Source organism: Cyanistes caeruleus, chromosome 18 (assembly GCF_971803275.1).
Source record: "Cyanistes caeruleus chromosome 18, bCyaCae1.hap1.1, whole genome shotgun sequence".
Classification (NCBI taxonomy): Eukaryota; Metazoa; Chordata; class Aves; order Passeriformes; family Paridae; genus Cyanistes; species Cyanistes caeruleus.
In genome coordinates this window covers 7,833,576-7,851,453 of record NC_141718.1, presented here as the reverse complement: position 1 = coordinate 7,851,453, position 17,878 = coordinate 7,833,576, and the positions used below count along the sequence as shown (strand labels likewise).

Genomic DNA, 17,878 nt, shown 5'->3' with positions numbered 1-17,878 from the left:
GATGGCCCAGAGCCAGTGTCCCCCAGCCTGGGAGCCACCGACAGCAGCTGGGAGCACCAGAAGGCCAGAGAGCTCGATTCAGGTCCAGAGGTGAACCATGGCTGGAGAGCTTCACCCCTGCTTGGAGCAGAACTGAAAGGGTCACACTCAGCCCTTCCTAGAAGCCAGGAAATTGTTCTTTTGTGTCTAATGCTATGGTGGGAAAAGGGGCAAAGGGGCATTGCAAAGGCAGTGTTTGGAAGGGCAGCAGTCCCTCTGCATTGTGCACAGCAGTGGCTCTACAGGGACTGCAATGGGCTCTGCCAGAAAGCTGGAACAGAATAGGAAAGTGGGCAGTTACCTCTACAGCATTTTGCCCCTTGGACCAATCTGCAGCAAGGACTTGCTGAAATGGGAGCCCTTGTCACACCTCTGCTGCCTTCCTTGTAATCAAAAGCTCCTTTCTTTTATAATAATCTCCATTTTAATCTAGTACAAAACTAGCATTTTATCCTTATGGATTCCTAAAACTGCCTATCCCAGCTCTAGCAATGCTGTGAACTTCACTACTCAAAAGCGTGCTGAAGTATGAGTTGGGTAAAGGAGATCAATAACAATTTATCATGAAAGGAGCAGTGTAGGAGAAACAAGATGTTCCAATAAGACAGAAGAAACTCAGCTTTAGGAAAGTACCATCAAATTCCCCGTTCCAGTAATCAAACCTGTTATTTTAAACTTAGGCGTTTGCAAAACAAACTCCCCCTATTATTCTTTCAAATTAGTTTGAACTTCCTATAATTTAACAAAGATGTAATCATATCCGCAGAGATCCCAGAATTCCTTATGAGCATCTTAAAAAGCAGAAATGAATCATTTCCTTGTACAACAATCAACTTTGCAATGCTGTGATCTTGGAAATAACAGTTGAACAGTCAAAGTCAAGCACTCAAAAGAAAATAAAAGCATTTAATGCAAAATATTTCAAAAAGTTTTTACAGGAATTTCCTATAAATGGAGTCTTAAAGAATGAAACCACCAATACAAATGTGTTGTTCCAAAGGGGATTACAAAACTTTCCTCAGTCACACAGGAGGTAGGGAGGGCATTTCTCTTATTTGAAAACACCTAAGATGAACTGAAAAGTGATATTCAGGATCTAGCCTGCTACATTTAAGTGATGGTACAACACAGATTCTTTGGGATTTAAACTTCAGTGATGTATCAGGCTGATGTACCCCTTAAGGCTTTTATTAAGATTCCTAATAATTTGTGGGTATGCAATGGAAATATCTGAGATGCCTGTCAGCTACATTATGTGGTTTTTCCTAATGATGGGAAGCCTGAGATCAGAGCAGACTATGGGGTGTGTTACCCTGCAAGGACTAGGCTTTAAGGATGGGTGTTACACAAAAGAGTTGTTTCTGTTCCTGTTCAGTTGCTCAAGGCTGTAGTTTCTGGCACCTGAGGGCAGGTGTGAACTGGTGCATCCTGGCACCTCTGGCTGTCCAGTGACTCAGGGAAGGGCAGCCACTGGGAGGAGTAAGTGGTGCAGCTGCCCAGGCTCCCCATGTAGATTTGCCACTTCCCAGGCTGTTGGAGGCTTTAACAGGTACAGAGAGGCCCTTCAGATGACAGCAGTCACTCCAGACAAAATTGGTCCTTGTTGAAAACCAGGAAGAGGCAGCTGGAAGGTAAGGGCAGGACAGGCTGGAGCCCCTCCACATAGTTCTCCAGCAGCACAAGTTTCCCAGCACATTAATTCATTCCCTCGCTTGGCACACTGGGCTGGTCTGGGAACGATTACCTGTAAAAGGAGCTCTTTCACCACCATAGCTGCTTACTGCAGAAGTGCCCTGCAAGGCTGGGCTCTGCCTGGTCTGCTGCCAGCCACACACAGAAAGACTCCAGCTGATCCCCAGGGAGCTGGGCTGCCTGCTCCCTGCTTTGCAAAACAACAACAAAACGGCCTTCGAGGAAGATGCAGAGGGGGAATGTGCTCTCTAGAAAACAAAGCCACATTAACCAGCCTCAACAAAGCAGCAGTTTTCTCTGCCAGTGGAAGGGCAGGCCGGTGCCTTCCCTCCCCAGGACAGACTGTCTTCTGGGCTCTCTGGGGCCACGTGGGAGGCTCCTGTTTGCGCTGTGCTGCCCCAGTCCTGGGCTCCCCACGCTGCTACCAGGAGCTGAAGTCCCCAAAGCCTGTGCTCTTCTTCTCTTTCTTCACAGCTGTGCTGGTTGAGGGCCCATCATCCTCCACGCTGCGCTTCCTGCAGCCAGAATGAAAACAACTCTCAGGGAGTCTTTACTGTCAGTGAGACCAGGGCAGCTTGGATGCCTGTTCTGCCTGCCTTCTCCCAGCACCATCTATACTGGAGCCAGCCAACTGGACAGGAGTGCAAGCTCCATGCCAGCATGGGGACTGCAGAGGTTAGGGGTCTTAGGCATGCCCAAAAAGAGGGCAAATGAATCCATGGGGATGGTTTGGATCAGGCTTTGAACACTCCCAGGTATGTGTTCAAAGCACAGAAAGTTCTCCAGGCCAGAGCTGAAGATTTAACAGCTGTACAGCCCTGTGCTCCCACAGCAAGCCTGGGAACCTGCTCCCCTTTTTAGCATGGTGAGGAAAACACGAGCCATGAGTTCTATCCACACCTTCTCACCTGCACTTGTGGCAGCAAAAGGATTTATGGGGAATTAAGTATAAAGCAGCTGGGAGAGCTCATCTGATCCTTCCTGTTTCTTGAGCCCAGCCTGTTGCAGTTGCTGCTGCTATTACCAGCCTCTCTTGACCAGAGCTTGCAACCCCAGGGAATGCTGTGCAGCCAGCTCACACGCTGTGGTTTTTAGTCAGATATCAGTAGCTGACAGAACCCTAAATCTGCCAGATCAGGCTGCAATGACTGAAGGTCCTTTCTATACTACCTGCTCTTTTCCACAGAGCCACAATTGCTGGATTTCCTCTGTAAGTAAGAGTGCAGTGTGTCAGCAGTTTTAAGCTGGACACAGTATTTTAAGGGACACACAATAATCTGCAATTGAAAAATTTTAGACACACTAAACTGACCTACCTGAGCTAACATATTTCTGTTCTCACAGTTATGCAAATGCCTGTAAGTCACAGAGGCACACACAGGCTGATTAAATGGCTGCCCAGATCTGTGTATGCATAAATACAGGCCTTTATGTAGCAGACAGACAACAGCATTTTTGCAAATGCTTCTAGAGAAGTCTGCTAAAAATCAAGTGGAAGGCATTTATTTTAATTTTTCCAAAACACATGCTAAGCTGCTGCTCAGCCAGGATTCTGTGCTGTCCTTAGGAAAGAAGTGCTGCCAATCCTGACAGGGGTACAAAGAGTGTCTGGGAGAGGGTGCTTTGGGATAAGCCTGTCCAACCAGCCAGGTACCCTGGAGCTACCCAGCTGCCCTGTGCTCCCACAGCAAGCCTGGGAACCTGCTCCCCTTTCTAGCCATTTCAGCTGTGCTGGTACAGCTGTTTGTGTGGCTGAACAGGGAACCAGAGCAGCAAACTGACAGGGGCCTGGGGCAGCTACTTCGTGCAGGGCAGAAGCTGCTAAAAGAGAAATATCTGTGGGACTATGGCCTTCAGAAATAGCTGCAGAAAAGGAAGAGGATAAAAAGATGGTGTAGGAAGTGACACAGTACAGTTCCTCAAAGACTTCTGAGTTCTGGAAATGTATCTACAATTCTAAAGTCAGAAAATGCTTTTAAAGACCAACTTGGTCATGTTCAAGGGCTAAAAGACAAGCTCAGTTAATGTGTGACCTTGAAAAACAACAGAAGTGAAGTAAATTCTTGACTGTTAGGACTACATGAGAGTGTCTTTGCTGGCCCAAACCAAACATCTGAGCAATGGCACTGTACAGGGCCAGCACCCAGCAGGAAAGGCACCTAAAATATTCAGCAAAAATCAGAAGGACAGGGAACTCACGCTGCAGCCATGTTGATATATTTTCCAATCCCCTGCCGGTAAGTTTTAGGAATCTGAACCTCTTTCTTTGGTGGGACCACTTCAGCCTTTATTTTGGCTGCTTCTTCTTCCTGCTGGAACTTCTCTCTTTCAGCAGCAACCTGTGGGAAGCAAAGGGTGCAATCTGTTGCAAGAGATAGTGCAGAATAAGGAGAAAATGTCTGCAATTCTTTGAAGCTTTAAAGCACTATAAACCAGCAATCAGCACCACTGAGATTACAGGGCAGGCTTTAGGAGACAGTCCTCAAGGACCAGTACAAACAGGCTCTCTGCAGCCATTATAGCAAGACTCCTTCTCACCTACCCATAGCTACTGGAGGCATTTGAAAGGAAACCATCAGAAGCCTGATGGACTGGGAGCTGTGCCAGACTCAGTTACAAGAGTAACTCTCCATTGAAAGAGCAGCCAGGATCCTGGCAGACAGGCAATGTTGAATGGCAGCTGCTTAATCTTAGCTGGCAAACAGATGGGCCAGGGGGTACCCATGTGCAAAGAAACGGCATTAAGTTGCAAAGCTCCCCAAAAGCTTTGGCTTTTCAAAAAAAACCTCAACCAATCAAGCAACCTCACCTGTGCATCTGCCTCTTCATAGGGATCAACAAAAACGGTTGTTGTCTCAATTCTTATTTCCTCCTGGAAGCAGAAGAGAAGAACAGTAATTCCATCTGCTGATTAAGTTGTGCCATCTCCCCCTATTTTGGTTTCAAGAAGTGTCAGCAGAATGACCAGCACTGCCATGTGAAGCCACTGCCCCCAGTGCTTCACACATACCTTGGGACGGTCTGTTTTTGGGTCACTTTCCACATTCTCCATAGCAGTCAGAGTTTCAAAGCCACCAACCACCCTAAAAGAGGAAGGACATGTTACCCAGCTGTCACAACATACTCAAAATATTCTTACACCCTTACCTTTAATGTATCTCATTTATGCCCATTACTCTAGCAGATTTTTTAAATCATCATGTTTGGGGAGAGAGGAATCAGCAACTGTGTTTGGAAGACCTAAGATAATGTCATTCAGTGTGGAAGATAAGAATTTTTTCCTCAAATATGGAATTTGAATTTAAAATTAAACAGAACATGGAAAAGTCCAACACTCAGAGGCAAAGCAAAACCCAAAACCTGGAAGCCACACAAACCAGCCAGATGAAGGACCTTCCTTTTCTTCTTCTTTGTTTTTAAATTGTATATGAGACCTAAGAGTGTTATTGGGAAGAGAATGGTAGCTACAGCAGCACAGGAGAGCAGTGGCAGAGCTGTCTGCACTAACACCACTAACACTGACAGCACAGGACTCCTCCAGCAGAACATCATGACTGTGAGCTCATGAGGGCTCTGGGAAGGCAGCAGAGCATCAAATCACAGCCACAGGAGAGAAATATCACAGGACCAGGACACTTCTCAAAGCAGTTTTCACCTAGGAGAGCCTTAGACCCCTGGCTTCTCACTCTTCAAGTCAACATATCCAAACTTGCTTGAAAATGTTTAAGGCTGAAGGCTTTCTGGACTGTTGCATGTTTATTTTCAAAAAAAGTGTGGAACAATGGAAACGTTCTAGAAAAGCGTATTTAGAAAGGATAAATGGGGAAACCCAGATAATTATAATCCTGTCATCCTGTCATTTATTCCAGCAAAATAATGGCATAGCAGAGACAGGACATGATTAAGAAAGAAAGGAAGTAAGCAACAACAATCAACAAGGTTTTGTGAAAAACAGTGTCTGTCAAACAACCTTCTATCTTTGAGACAACAGATGTGGTTAACAGGGATAACAGTGTCCATGGAACAGACTTCTGGAAGGCGGCTGATATTTTGATTGAGGAACCAGAATGCTCTAAAGCGAATACAGTACACATTAAATAAAAAACTGGCTGACAGGTGTCAAAATCTAATTTAAAACAGGAACCACTGAGTCAGTATGTTTTCAGAGGGGTCCTGCTGGGATCAGCTCTTGGTCCCAAGGTATTTAGCAATTGTATCCACCTCATCATCCACAATTAAATTTGAAAACAGCTATTCTTAGAAAAGCAGTAAATAAAGAGGAAGACAGGCTGTTGATGCCAAGTGATCCAGATCCATTAGCAAAGGAGGCTGTAGCTGGACAACATCTGTTTTAATAGAGCCAAACCACATGGCTAGGAACCAAAAATACAGCCCATATTAACAGCTGTGGGACAATGAGAAGCAGCTGTAATTTTCAAAAACACTGCTCCAGGAGCCAGGGGAGTTTGGGGCCAGGAAATGAGAAGCAGGGGCACCAACTGGCCACTGAGGAGTCCAGGGCTGCCCATGGGACAGGGCAAGCCAAGAGCCAGCAATCCCCGAGCTTCCATAGGGGGCAACTGTTTTGAAGCCTGATTGTTACCGGGACTACAGCATGGGTAGGCTGGCCAGGGATGGGCAGATGAAATGGGGGAAAATCAAATTAAACTAAGCTGTGGGGAGAAAGGATACCAAACTGTGGAATATGTGGAGCATTTTACCATTTAATTTGGCTTTCATATCAGAGAAATAAGCAATGCTTTTACCAAAACACACATGATATTCACAGTCACCTTTATACATTCATTTCCCTCTCAAAGGCATCTGTCAGCACCAGCATGGCAGAGTCTGCCCAGCCAGCACCAGGAGAGGCCTCTGACTCTCACCTGCCACAGTCTCAGCTGATCCAAAAGAGAAATGCACTTTCCACAGCACTCCCCAGTGCCCTCAGTGCCACCCCGTGGGATGGGACAGGCTGTAACCACAGCAAAAGGACAGACCCCAGACCACAGAGAATGAACCGAGGCAAGAGAGGGTGTCCTCACACCTGCCCCAGCACAGCTGTGCTTGTTCATGTTCCAGTGCTGCTCCAAACTTTATTCCCCAAGGGCCTGCTGATATTCTGTAATTAGGCTGTGACTTCTATGTGCAATTAAAACCCATGCATGTAGGCTAGAACAGCCTCAGCCATTTGTGACTGGAGGGAGCAGACTGGGGGAGGCTGCACAGGGCTCGAGGACCCTGTATGAACTTTGGAAAGTTCATAACAAAAACTCAATTTTCAAATCTCTCTCTAGGCCAATATCAGATTCACTTATAATACTGGTGATTAACACCCAGCCCAAGATACATTCACTGTATTTTAACTGCCCCAAAGGAAACTTCTGATTTAATATCGGAGGATTTTCTAGCCAACAGCTCACTCATTATCTGCTTGTATGTTTTCATTTAATTAGGTTTCTGATAATTTGAAATGGCCAGATCAGCTGTGTGCTGGCAATCTCAGCTGAGTAATCCCTTAGCCCATAGCTAGACCTCCCACAATATTAGCCGTAATGCATTTTACTGATGCTACCAGATCTTCAGTTGCTCTGCTAATTAAACTTTATTGGTAATATTTTGTCACTTGTACATTTTGAAAGGCTGTGATAGACATGGCATTCACAGGTCATCAGTAAATAACCTAAATAGTCTTTTTTGACGTGACTGTAAAGGGCTAAGGGGGAAGAAGACAAAGTTTTTATGCCTGTAGAGCATGTCATTCTCTTTTCTTCACTTCTTGTCTTTCAAATGGAAAATTTCCTTTTCTCTCTCTTGAGAATGTTGTGCATTCTCCAACATTTTGCACAGAGCATCTCTGTGTATTGCACTCTCAGCACAGTCAGCTCTCAATATATGTAGTTTTTGTTTTTATAAAGACACTGCTGCAATACTGACAAAAAATAAAAACAACAAAAAAACTAATTTGAATACAAACCACCAGCTCAGAGGAGAGAGCTCTGACCAGAGAGACAGGAAATAATCTAGGAGTCATTTTTGTTCAGGGAGCACTTGGGAGCTTTGTCAGGGTCAGGCCCCGCTGAGGCTGCTACCTCACCACTAAAACTTAATGTCCAAAAAGGACAAAATTGATTGCAAACATCACCCATCCAGTAAAAACTGAAGTACACATTCACCTGGCAGACAGAGCTGCAAAAGATATTGAATATTCCAAACTGTAAAGGCTTTTGCAAGCTTTCCTCTGATCTAGCAAGACAAGGTACACACAGGCCCTTGAAACATTACATGTTGTTATTGTCAAATCTCATGATGTTACATTGCAGCACTAAAAACAGTTTGATGGGATATAATGTGTCAAAGCCCATGCACTGACATCCCTCACAGCAACTGCTCCTCAGAGAATGAGGAAATCAACACACCAGAGAAGTTTCTGGGATTCTCTGCCTGCCCAACAACACATATTTTGGGCCAAGAAAAAAGCCCATACAAACTATATGTAGAAAACACCATCAGATCAGTACATAAAAAAAATCCTCTAAAGAGTGAACCACTACTTAATATTATTCTAATATTCAAGGAAATCTGTACATAATTTTCAGTAAAAGAAAATGCAGATTCCAGAAATGCAGACTCACATCCCTCTACACGTGCTGAACGTGTGACAGACAGTGACCCTTTACACTGGGTTGTCTGGTCTCGTGCAGTGTCACTTCTGCCAAGTTGGAGCATGGAAGGAAAGGGAGAAGGGCATAAACAAGTTTAACCTTTTCCACTGCTTCTGGATCTATTCCTTTTATAAGGTGTCATACATGCTTTGTCCTAAACTGACTGAGGTTTAAAAAGGTGTTCAGATGACACCCTACAGTGAAAAGGGTCACACTTTCAAGACACCATTCACATCAGAACAACCAGTGAAACTGAGAGTTTGCTGTGTGCTTCCAGTAGATGTTGAACAGAGAAATGATGATCTCAACTATATATTTAGCTCAGCAACCCTGAGACAGCTTGTATTTTTAGAGGAGCTTGATAAATGTTGCATTACATTTAAGTATGAACGACAAGGCAGGTACATTTAGGGTATTTTTTTCTGTTAGCATAGGAATGGAAACAGAAATGTGCCCTTGTGCAATTTTGTTTTTTTGAAAGCTGGCTAAGTTAGCACTGGAAATCTTTGCATTTCACATTTAGACGTATTATTAAAATCCTACTTCCTGTTAAGGCTCCTTTATGTAAACTAGTAACCTTACTTCATAACCACTGCCAATGCCTTTGCATGATGCAGAATTGAAATATCTGGAGCAGGCTCTATCCATTTGCAATATGCCAGTGAAGGTCTCACTGTACATTAGTTAGCGCTGCCCCAAAGAAAACTGCATCTCCCCTGCAGGCCCAGAGACATTCACACATTAACCTATTTTTCTCATACTTTTGTTTAGAAGAATTATAGGAATTAAGCCTTCTGCAATGCTGGAGATGGCAGTGGGCCAACATGATAGAGTTTTCTGGTCAGAAGATGATACAAGAATAATGTCTGGATTTTTTTAAAAAAAGCTTTAAACTACAAACAGAAACCAGAAAGAAAAATTGCTCTTTTGTAAACACATTCTGCCCTGAAGGTTATTTTTATAAAAAGGAGAACATACATTTATGTTCACAGAGAACAACACATATGTGCACGAACACGTACACTCAGGACAAAATGTTTCTATGCGTACACCCAATCTGCAATGGAGTGAGCAATTCAAATGTGCAACAAGGACACAGCCAAAACATCTCCAGCTCTCTGCTAGATAAGGGCTTCATCTAGCAGGCGAGACACGGTAATAAAGGGTGATGAAAAAGTAAAACAACTTGGAAAAAAGCTTATTGGAACTAGACTCAACAGATGAACCTGGCACAAAAGGACTTGCCTGCCTTGGCACAGGTCCCTCTTCAGAGATCATACAACTGTTTTGGAAATGACAGCAGCCCTCAGGCAGCTCCAACAGCCCAGTGCTCATGTGCTGCAGGACACCACAGCCATGGCTTCCACCAGGAGGCCTGGCTTGTTTCCCCACCTTGCTCTTTGCTCCTATCCCAGTGTCTGGGGAGCAGACTCTGCAGTGCAAAATTAGGTCAGCCTCCCTACACAGAATCAGCTCTTCTGCTGTCACACAGTTTCTGCAATCTTCAGATGTACTAAAGCAGAAGGGCCAAAAGAACATGAGTTTTCCAGCTTAGGAGCAACTGGGATTCACTGATTCAAATCATAGAGGGAATGTTGCAAGTGGAAACAGACACTGCATTATATAACAATACCTGAGTAACTGAATAATGCCTGGTAGTTGCTTTATGTAGCTAATTACTTTAGAACACAAGTTACTTTCATTGCCCTAGTCTACAGAATTGTAGCAGAAAGCATTAAACAGCTTAAGGAATACAGAGTGATACTGATCCAAAGGAAGAACTCTCTTCCACAAAAGCATCTGGCAAGGGGAGAAGGGAAGAAAAGAGAAGAATAAGCTGAGTGCATAACAGCTATTGACTAATGCCTCCAGTCTGACCAAGCCTGAGGTTTCCCAAACCACCTTGTTCATTATTTCTGGGAACAAGAGAATTGAAGAATGAACAGCAGAAACCTCAAGAGACAGTAAAGGTGATGCACGTAAGCAGATATGTGCAGTCTCATACAAAAGGGAAAACTGTCCTTGACATACTCATCTCCTGTCTCAGTTGCCGTTTTCTTTTCTCAGCTCTTAACACAAGTGATGCTCTAATAAACACACAGAACTGCTGCACAGATAATTTCCAGCTTTGCCACTCTGACCACAACACTTTGCTCCCTTTATTGCCCTTCGTTTTATCACATCACATATCTGCAACAGGCCCTAATTTTCCAGCCCATCATGCTCTGCTTGTCCTAAATCTCACACAAAATTTTGAAAGCATTTTTCTCCTTATACTGATCACTTTCCACTACTATTTTAAACATGCACTTTTTAATGTGTGCCTTTAGCTTTGGAACAGGCTCCCAAAAAACATTAATGAAGCAATTTTGTTTTTTCCTGATGCTTCCATTTCCCAAAAATGGTAGAATGTAGGTTGAAATGGGTCGCTGTCACAACTTCCCTGTATCTATATGCAATCTCTTTTTTACTTACACAGCTCTCAGGGACAGAGATTATGTTTCTATTTCTGCATGTAAAATGTACCAGGTCTCTGATCCACAGGAGCTGTGAACCATTGCAACAGAAAACATAATAACATGGATGGGGTATGCTTGCACCTAAATTTCATAAAGCACACCAAACAGGAACCTGCTATCTGCTGTTTTGGCTGCAGTGTTCCTGTAGCTCCTGAAGATCACAGCACAGCCAAGGCCTTGCTTGGAGCACGGGTAGGAGGGAAAGCTCAGGCACAGAGCCCAGGGCAGCAGCAGGCAGGACCCTCTGCAGGCAGCAGCCCCCTGCAAATACTTCTCATCGCCTCTGTGCAGAGCAAAGGCATGTCAGTTGGTTTACATTATCTCAGTTTCTAAATTAAACCTCTTACCAGCAAGCTCAAAGCCCACAAAAGCCACCAGTTGGTTTTCATGTTAATTACATCATTCTCTAAGTCAGAAGAAATAGTAATTACTAGAAATGGTAATTACTAATTTAGTCTAGGCAGCTCTGTTGGAGCAGGAAATCCATGCAGCCTGAACACACCTCCAAGGGAAGGCATTCTTCTCTTACTCTCTGTTTTTGCTCCCCAGATATTCCAGATTATCTCCTTTCTTTTCAGTACTGGTATTCTCATTACTGCCGTGGTGGGCAGCACAATCATGATGATCCCTTCCCCATCCTCCAGCCACATCTTTTTCCTGAGGTGTGAAAGTTGCAGTGCACCAAGGCAGACAGAGGTCCCCTCTTCACTGTGCCACTGCCCAGGTGTGGGCATTAATAGATTCTCCTATGTAAAAAAATTGTGTTTCAAACCAGTAGAGGCATGAATAAGATGCATTTCAAGAGAAGGAACTTTTCAATGTTGCATCCCACACAGGACCGAAGAAACAAAAAAAGGATTAGGGAATGGTTGCCCTTTCACTCTTTCATGAGGGATGTCTGAGTACAGCTCCGCTTGACTTGGTAAATACCAAGTACCTGCAGCAGAGGAAGCAAAGAGCAAACCATAACAAAGATTCTGTATCTTTTTCTTTAATAAATACCTTAATCTTTATCATGTGAAGACTTCACTGGAAAAGACTTTCAGAAGAGACTTCTTTATAAGGAATGAAGTTTTCTCACTGTCTGGGCATTGGTAGTATCTTTATACGTGTGTGCATAAATACACAGATTTTATATCAGTGATAATTGCCAGCATTAAAAGAAAAATAAAATAAAAAATAATAAGAAGGGCCAAAAGACCTTGTCTATGCAGAAGCTCTATGCCATGATGAAGAGCAGTCCTGTCATGACTAATTTTTCAGCTGATGGCTCATAAGAGGATGAAAGCAGTATTGAAGAGCTAATCTCCTGTGTCCCAGCAATTAACATGCACAAATATTAACATGGTTCATTACAAGAGGATGATTACTTTGCTCATGACTCCTGGAGGGCCTCCCACAGAAGGGAAGTGAGGCAACTTACAGTGATGTAAGGAAGAAAAAAAGGCAGGGTCTGCTGACTGGTATTGGTGCAGTGTTGCCCACCTACTCATGAGCAGAAGAACTGGATTGTGAGCTGGGATCTTGCTCCAGTTCAATTACAAGCCACTAAATTCTTCTCTTTAGGCTTCAGACACACAAGGGAGAATGTCTGCTATGCTTCTGCCCAAAATATCCTTCACTTACCTTCCAAAAACTGTGTGCTTCTTGTCCAGATATGCACAAGAGCGGAATGTGATGAAGCTAGAAAGAATAGAGATATAACAGTTACCACATTGTCCCACTGACCCACAACAACAGCCAGTAATGCTTAAAAACACAAAGCATCTGCAAACGCTTTCAGAGAGAAGCCAAACCCCTCTCCCTCTCTGGCTCCTCTCTGGAAGGCCTGTGGACCAAAGATCCTTTAACTCCTCAGTTTTGTGGGTTCCACCTGGATTTCTGGAGTTTTGACTTCTCACTTTTCATCACACTATCATTTTTTAACAGTACTCCAAGAGCGGGGTCTTGCAGCATGTCCAAAATTAATGTGAGCATCTGCCTCCTTGGCCATGCAGGCTGGGAAGCTCACGCAGGGCAGGCAGACGTGCGCCCTGCTTGGGAAGAACATTTCTTGTGCATGATGGGCAGCTTGTATCCAGCAAATAAAGTTACACGACAACAGTCTCTGCCAGTGTAAACTTCCATTCTCTGGATATTTACTTTTTCCATTTCTCTTCCCTTAAACTGGCCTGTCAGTGATCCATTTCTTCTTTGGACAGAGCACACTCATGCTCCAGATACAAACATCCCAGAAGAATACTTTAAAGTGTCAAAAGTAATTAATTGGACTTTCAATTCTGGGGGTTGTACTTTTAAATTTAAACATGGGAACTAAAACACTAATCCAAAGCAACGTTTACTACTAGAGCTTTTCTCTGAAGCTTGATGAAGTCTTGGACTACAAATGTATGAGACAAAGGTTTCCACATTGTGGTCTGCAGACCACGATGGCCTGTCTTGGCTGGACATGCAGTGCTGGCTCTCCTCCCTGTCTCCATCTGTTACACTACATAGGAGACAGCTAAAAATATATAAGCATTCCAAAAGCACTTTTCCATATAAGCAACTGCCTCAGGAAGTTATATGATTGGAAATAGGAGCAGTTGTAATGTGCCAGACAGCATATTAAGATGTAGCTTGCCCTAGGAAAGCTTTGGGATACTGTGCAGAGTGCAAACTCCTACATGGGATACACTTTATTCCTGGATATTCAATATTTAAAATCATCACATGGTTAGTTATGTAGCATTGTAATAAAAAAAATCCCTGAGAAGTAGCAAATATACAAGGAAAGCTTCTCATGTCACTGCATTCAAAATAAAATTAAAGACAACAGAATTAACGTAACTCAGGATGGTCCCAAAGAAGTCCTGAGCATTATTCAAGCATCACCTTGCAGTGGGGACTCAGCTCCCTCTGTTCTGTAGTGCCTGTCAGCTATGGGGAGAGCTATTTACAGACTTACTAAGGCTAGAGCCAGATGTGTCTAAGTGCTGCCTAGGAACCTCTATAAATATGGGCAGCTGGACTCTCTTAAGGACTTATATATAAAGGAACTTTGAATTTCATTTGCAAATTTTAGAACATACAATCACATTTACAGCAGCAGATGATGTGACTCAAAATAGTACATCACTTATGGTCTCTGTAATTCTGTTATTAGAATCCCCCCCTTTTTTAAAAAAAAAAAAAAAAAAGGAAAGAAGCTTCTACTCTCCCCTAATTTAGCACGTGAGAGCTGGCAGTAACATTCAAATCCAAAAATAAGTTGTACAGCAACTCAATCCAGCAAACTGCCCCACACGTGCTTAGGCTTAAGAATGTGAGTAAGCCTAAGAATGTGAGGCCCTGAGACAAGCCCTGGTGTTTAATTAAAGCAAACCACACTGCTGCACAGTTTACAAGGCATTATAACACTCAGCATCACGAACACCAAGATCCCCTCCCTCCCTCCTCGGTGCCAAGACACAGTACTGTACACACACACTCTTATTCTTTCCTGGGGTTCCCAATAAAAGAACAATTTTTTATAATGCAGTACTTACAGACCAACCAATAAACAGCTGGCTCAAAATGACACAGAACATTTTTAAATGACTGCAGGCAAACACCCATATTAATGTTACACATGAACATGGCCATTACAACTTTTGTATCTTTAAGTTTTCCCTCATTTTAGTCCTCATTCTGCTTTTGTACATTGGAAACAAAGTTATTCTCAATCCCAGATTGTACACTCTGCCATGTCTGGGTCTACACATTTCAGCAGAGCAGAACTGTTCTCATTTATTTAAAATCAGGTGACTAAAAAGAAGTAATACTCCCACAGAGTTTATGTTTCATCTAATTCCTTAAAAAGTTAAATATGGAGCTAAATTTAAAGTGAAGAGGTTAAATTTAGAATGAAGAGGTGTGATGAATGATGATAATTATAGGGGAGGGACACTGACAAAACCAAACAAAAACTTAAAATCATTACAACAAAAAAGACAAATTATTGCTGATATATTTGACAGAATATTTCCCTTGACTGAACTTTAAAGAATAGCTCATAAAATATCATTTTTCTTCTTAACAGAGTAAGGCACAATGTCCAGAAGGAAACAATAAAGCACAAAAAAAGCAAATGACTACTTACAACTGTGATTTGTTTGTGTTGGGTCCCGAATTTGCCATACTAAGAACACCACGTCCCGTGTGGGACAAATTGGGCTTGAACTCATCTTTGAAAGGTTTTCCCCAGTAAGATTCTCCTCCTTTAAAAAAAAAATAGAATAATGTTTGTTTTCATTAGTTTCTCACTGTGTTTTGCAAGGGGCACTGACATTAAATTCAAGGTTTTCAGCACTTGCAGTCACTGTGTTAATACATTGTTATCTCACCCCTAATATTAGGCCAGTATTTGAGCAGGACCTTGAAATCTGGTGTTTGCAACTGACAACACATTTCTGTGCCCTCACATTATCAGGTGCAACAGACCACACTTTATCAACAGCTTTATGTATCCTGGGATGAAGAACACTCAAGGATTTAATTTTTTTACTCCTGGTCCACCATGATTTTTCTCTTTTGAGACACTAAATCTTTAAAACTGGCTTCATGACAAAACACAGAGCAAAGAGTTACCAGTTTAATTGCACTCTGGATACAGCACTGCTTCCGGAAATAAAGTATCAGGAAGATGAAACACATGCACAGAAACAATTCAGAATACAGCCATAAACTCAAATGCTTAATCCCAGACTAAACAATGAAGTATGACGATATATGGTGCTCCCAATTAAAAGGCAAAAATTAGATATTTGGACTAGATATCTAGATGATGTGAACAATTAAATTTAGTGAAGGTAAAAGAATGATAAAATTGCATAAATCCCAGCCCTCCAAAACTGATTTCTTTTCTGTGACTGTGGACAGAGAAAGGGTCCATGAGAACCCTCTTCCTGGCTGTCATTTTTACATTATTTATGACAGATCTGACATTTTCATTTGCACTTTCCTCCAGGATCATCCTTAATAAGAAAAACAAAGGCTGAGATGAGTCATAGTTTTACAGTCAAATCCATAATCTTATTTGACAAACCATGAAAAAATATTTCACCTTAGGACAGTATTAAAAATAAACCAAACAAAACTATTCAAATAGGCAGTAAGACTTGTCCATCTGCAGAATTGGCTCAAGAGCCCTCCAGAGTAAGTGTATCACTGGAGAAGCAGCAGGTCAGGGAGGGATCTGTGGTGCTCCACAGCCACGTGCACACATAGAACAGAAAGCAATTTGATGGTATTGCTACACACAGAAGCAGCAAATAAAACCAAGGAATGAATCAGTCTCCTGCTGAAAACCTTAGCCAAAAAGTCACAAGAGTGAGTTAAATGAGGAAAGAGTTTCAGATGATACCGTGAAAACAAAGCATCACATATGGACAGCTGCAAGTGGAACTAAGTGAGAAATTCTGGAAGAAGCTGACCCACTTAAAAACCCAATTAATCATATTCAAAAGACCTATTAATAGAGTTGAGTCTTGCTTGCTCTGCAGTTTGACAAGAGGTGGCAAAAGGGGACAAACCCTGCAGGGATTTTCTGTAATCAGGAGTACAGCAGTGGTTACTTCAACAATCTCTGGCTATTGAATATTTTAAGATCAGCTAAATTACATCAGCTTGATCCCATATGCCAATCTTTTCCAGTAGTGGGTGACAGGGATATGGTACAGTTGCAGGCAGCTCTAAAGGAGTTTGTGCTGTCTGAAGTTTTTAGAGGATACAGAACATGAGCACAGTCTGTTGAGATGGAACACAGCAGCAAGTGGCCAAACCTGTGAGTCTGCTACACCCTTCATGTGCTTCCAGCTGATGCTGGAATTACAGTCAAGCTGCTGAAAGAGAGTAGAATCAAGCTTGAAGCCTTCACTGGTCAGAAAAATAATTCAAAAGGAAAGAGAAAAATTGTGAATGACAGAGAGACTCCCTCTTTCTGGCACAACAAACAACCAGACCCAAGAGCTTGCAGACAGGAGCAATGAGCCATGATCTTTAGGTTCTGGAATATTTATTTTTGTATGATTTCACTTTGGATCATGCACTGCAGGTCAGGATTAATCTCTTATGTATGAAAGCTAAGTTTAGTTCATTCCAGTTCTCTGGAAATAAGCACTAATATTTTAGCAGATAGTTACAGCCCCTGCTCTGTCTACCATACAGCTGTTTCCAGGCTAATTCTGTCTGCCCAGGAGCTGCAGCAGGAGCAGGGAATGGCCTGTGCAGCATTTGCCTAAAAGGCCAGACATCCTGTGAAGGACATAACTGAAGTGTCTATGGAGACCTGGCAGCACAGACTGGCAAAGTGCGCTGGAGACGCTGCAAAGGCACTCAGCAGAGCCGGCACAGCCTGGGGGTTTTTGTTGCTGTTTTGGTTTGGTTTTTTTTAATGATTTAAAGAGAATACTTTTTTTCTTTTTCAAGGAAGACCCCAAAGTATTCCCCATAAGTTAAAAATAGCCTGAATGTGCTTTTCATCAGATTCCTGCTAACCTCTGGAATCGTTCCAGGCTTCAAGTATCTGCTTGAAGCAGAACTAGACAGAACAAGTCAGAAGACGGCAAGTTACATCTATATAATTTTTTAATTACTGAAGCCCAGACTTTCTCTGTGAAGATTAAGTACAGATCCCTCATCAGTCTAGGACCACGGCAGTGCAGTGCCTAATTCTCAGCTGGAACAGGGATTTTACATTCTTACCTTTTGCTCTCCACATAAGAGCTCAATGTAAACTTGGGAAAACCACTCACAGGTTCCAAAACTATTAATAATTATGAGGTGTTTGTAAGTATCTACCAGATTTTAATATGCTTATTCTCAACACAGTTGGGAGGTGTGGCTGTACATTTTCTGAAAGCAGAATGGATGCAGACAGAGGAGGTGGCAGCATGGCAGTGTCTGGCTCCAGCCTTTTCATGTTACACTCCCTGTATGTGCTAC

General features: G+C 42.8%; 1 protein-coding gene across 1 annotated transcript in view; it reads right to left on the bottom strand.

Moving 5' to 3' along the window:
- Positions 1-925: 925 nt before the first annotated feature.
- Positions 926-17,878, bottom strand: part of PPIL2 (peptidylprolyl isomerase like 2) — a 66,629-nt gene continuing 49,676 nt past the window's right edge. The window contains exons 15-20 of the mRNA XM_023937540.2: positions 15,036-15,153; positions 12,542-12,598; positions 4,742-4,814; positions 4,541-4,603; positions 3,931-4,070; positions 926-2,246 (exon numbers count right to left, since the gene is read on the bottom strand). Coding sequence (XP_023793308.1) covers positions 2,153-2,246; positions 3,931-4,070; positions 4,541-4,603; positions 4,742-4,814; positions 12,542-12,598; positions 15,036-15,153 — 545 coding nt within the window. The 3' untranslated portion in view covers positions 926-2,152. The remainder of the gene's footprint in view (positions 2,247-3,930; positions 4,071-4,540; positions 4,604-4,741; positions 4,815-12,541; positions 12,599-15,035; positions 15,154-17,878) is intronic.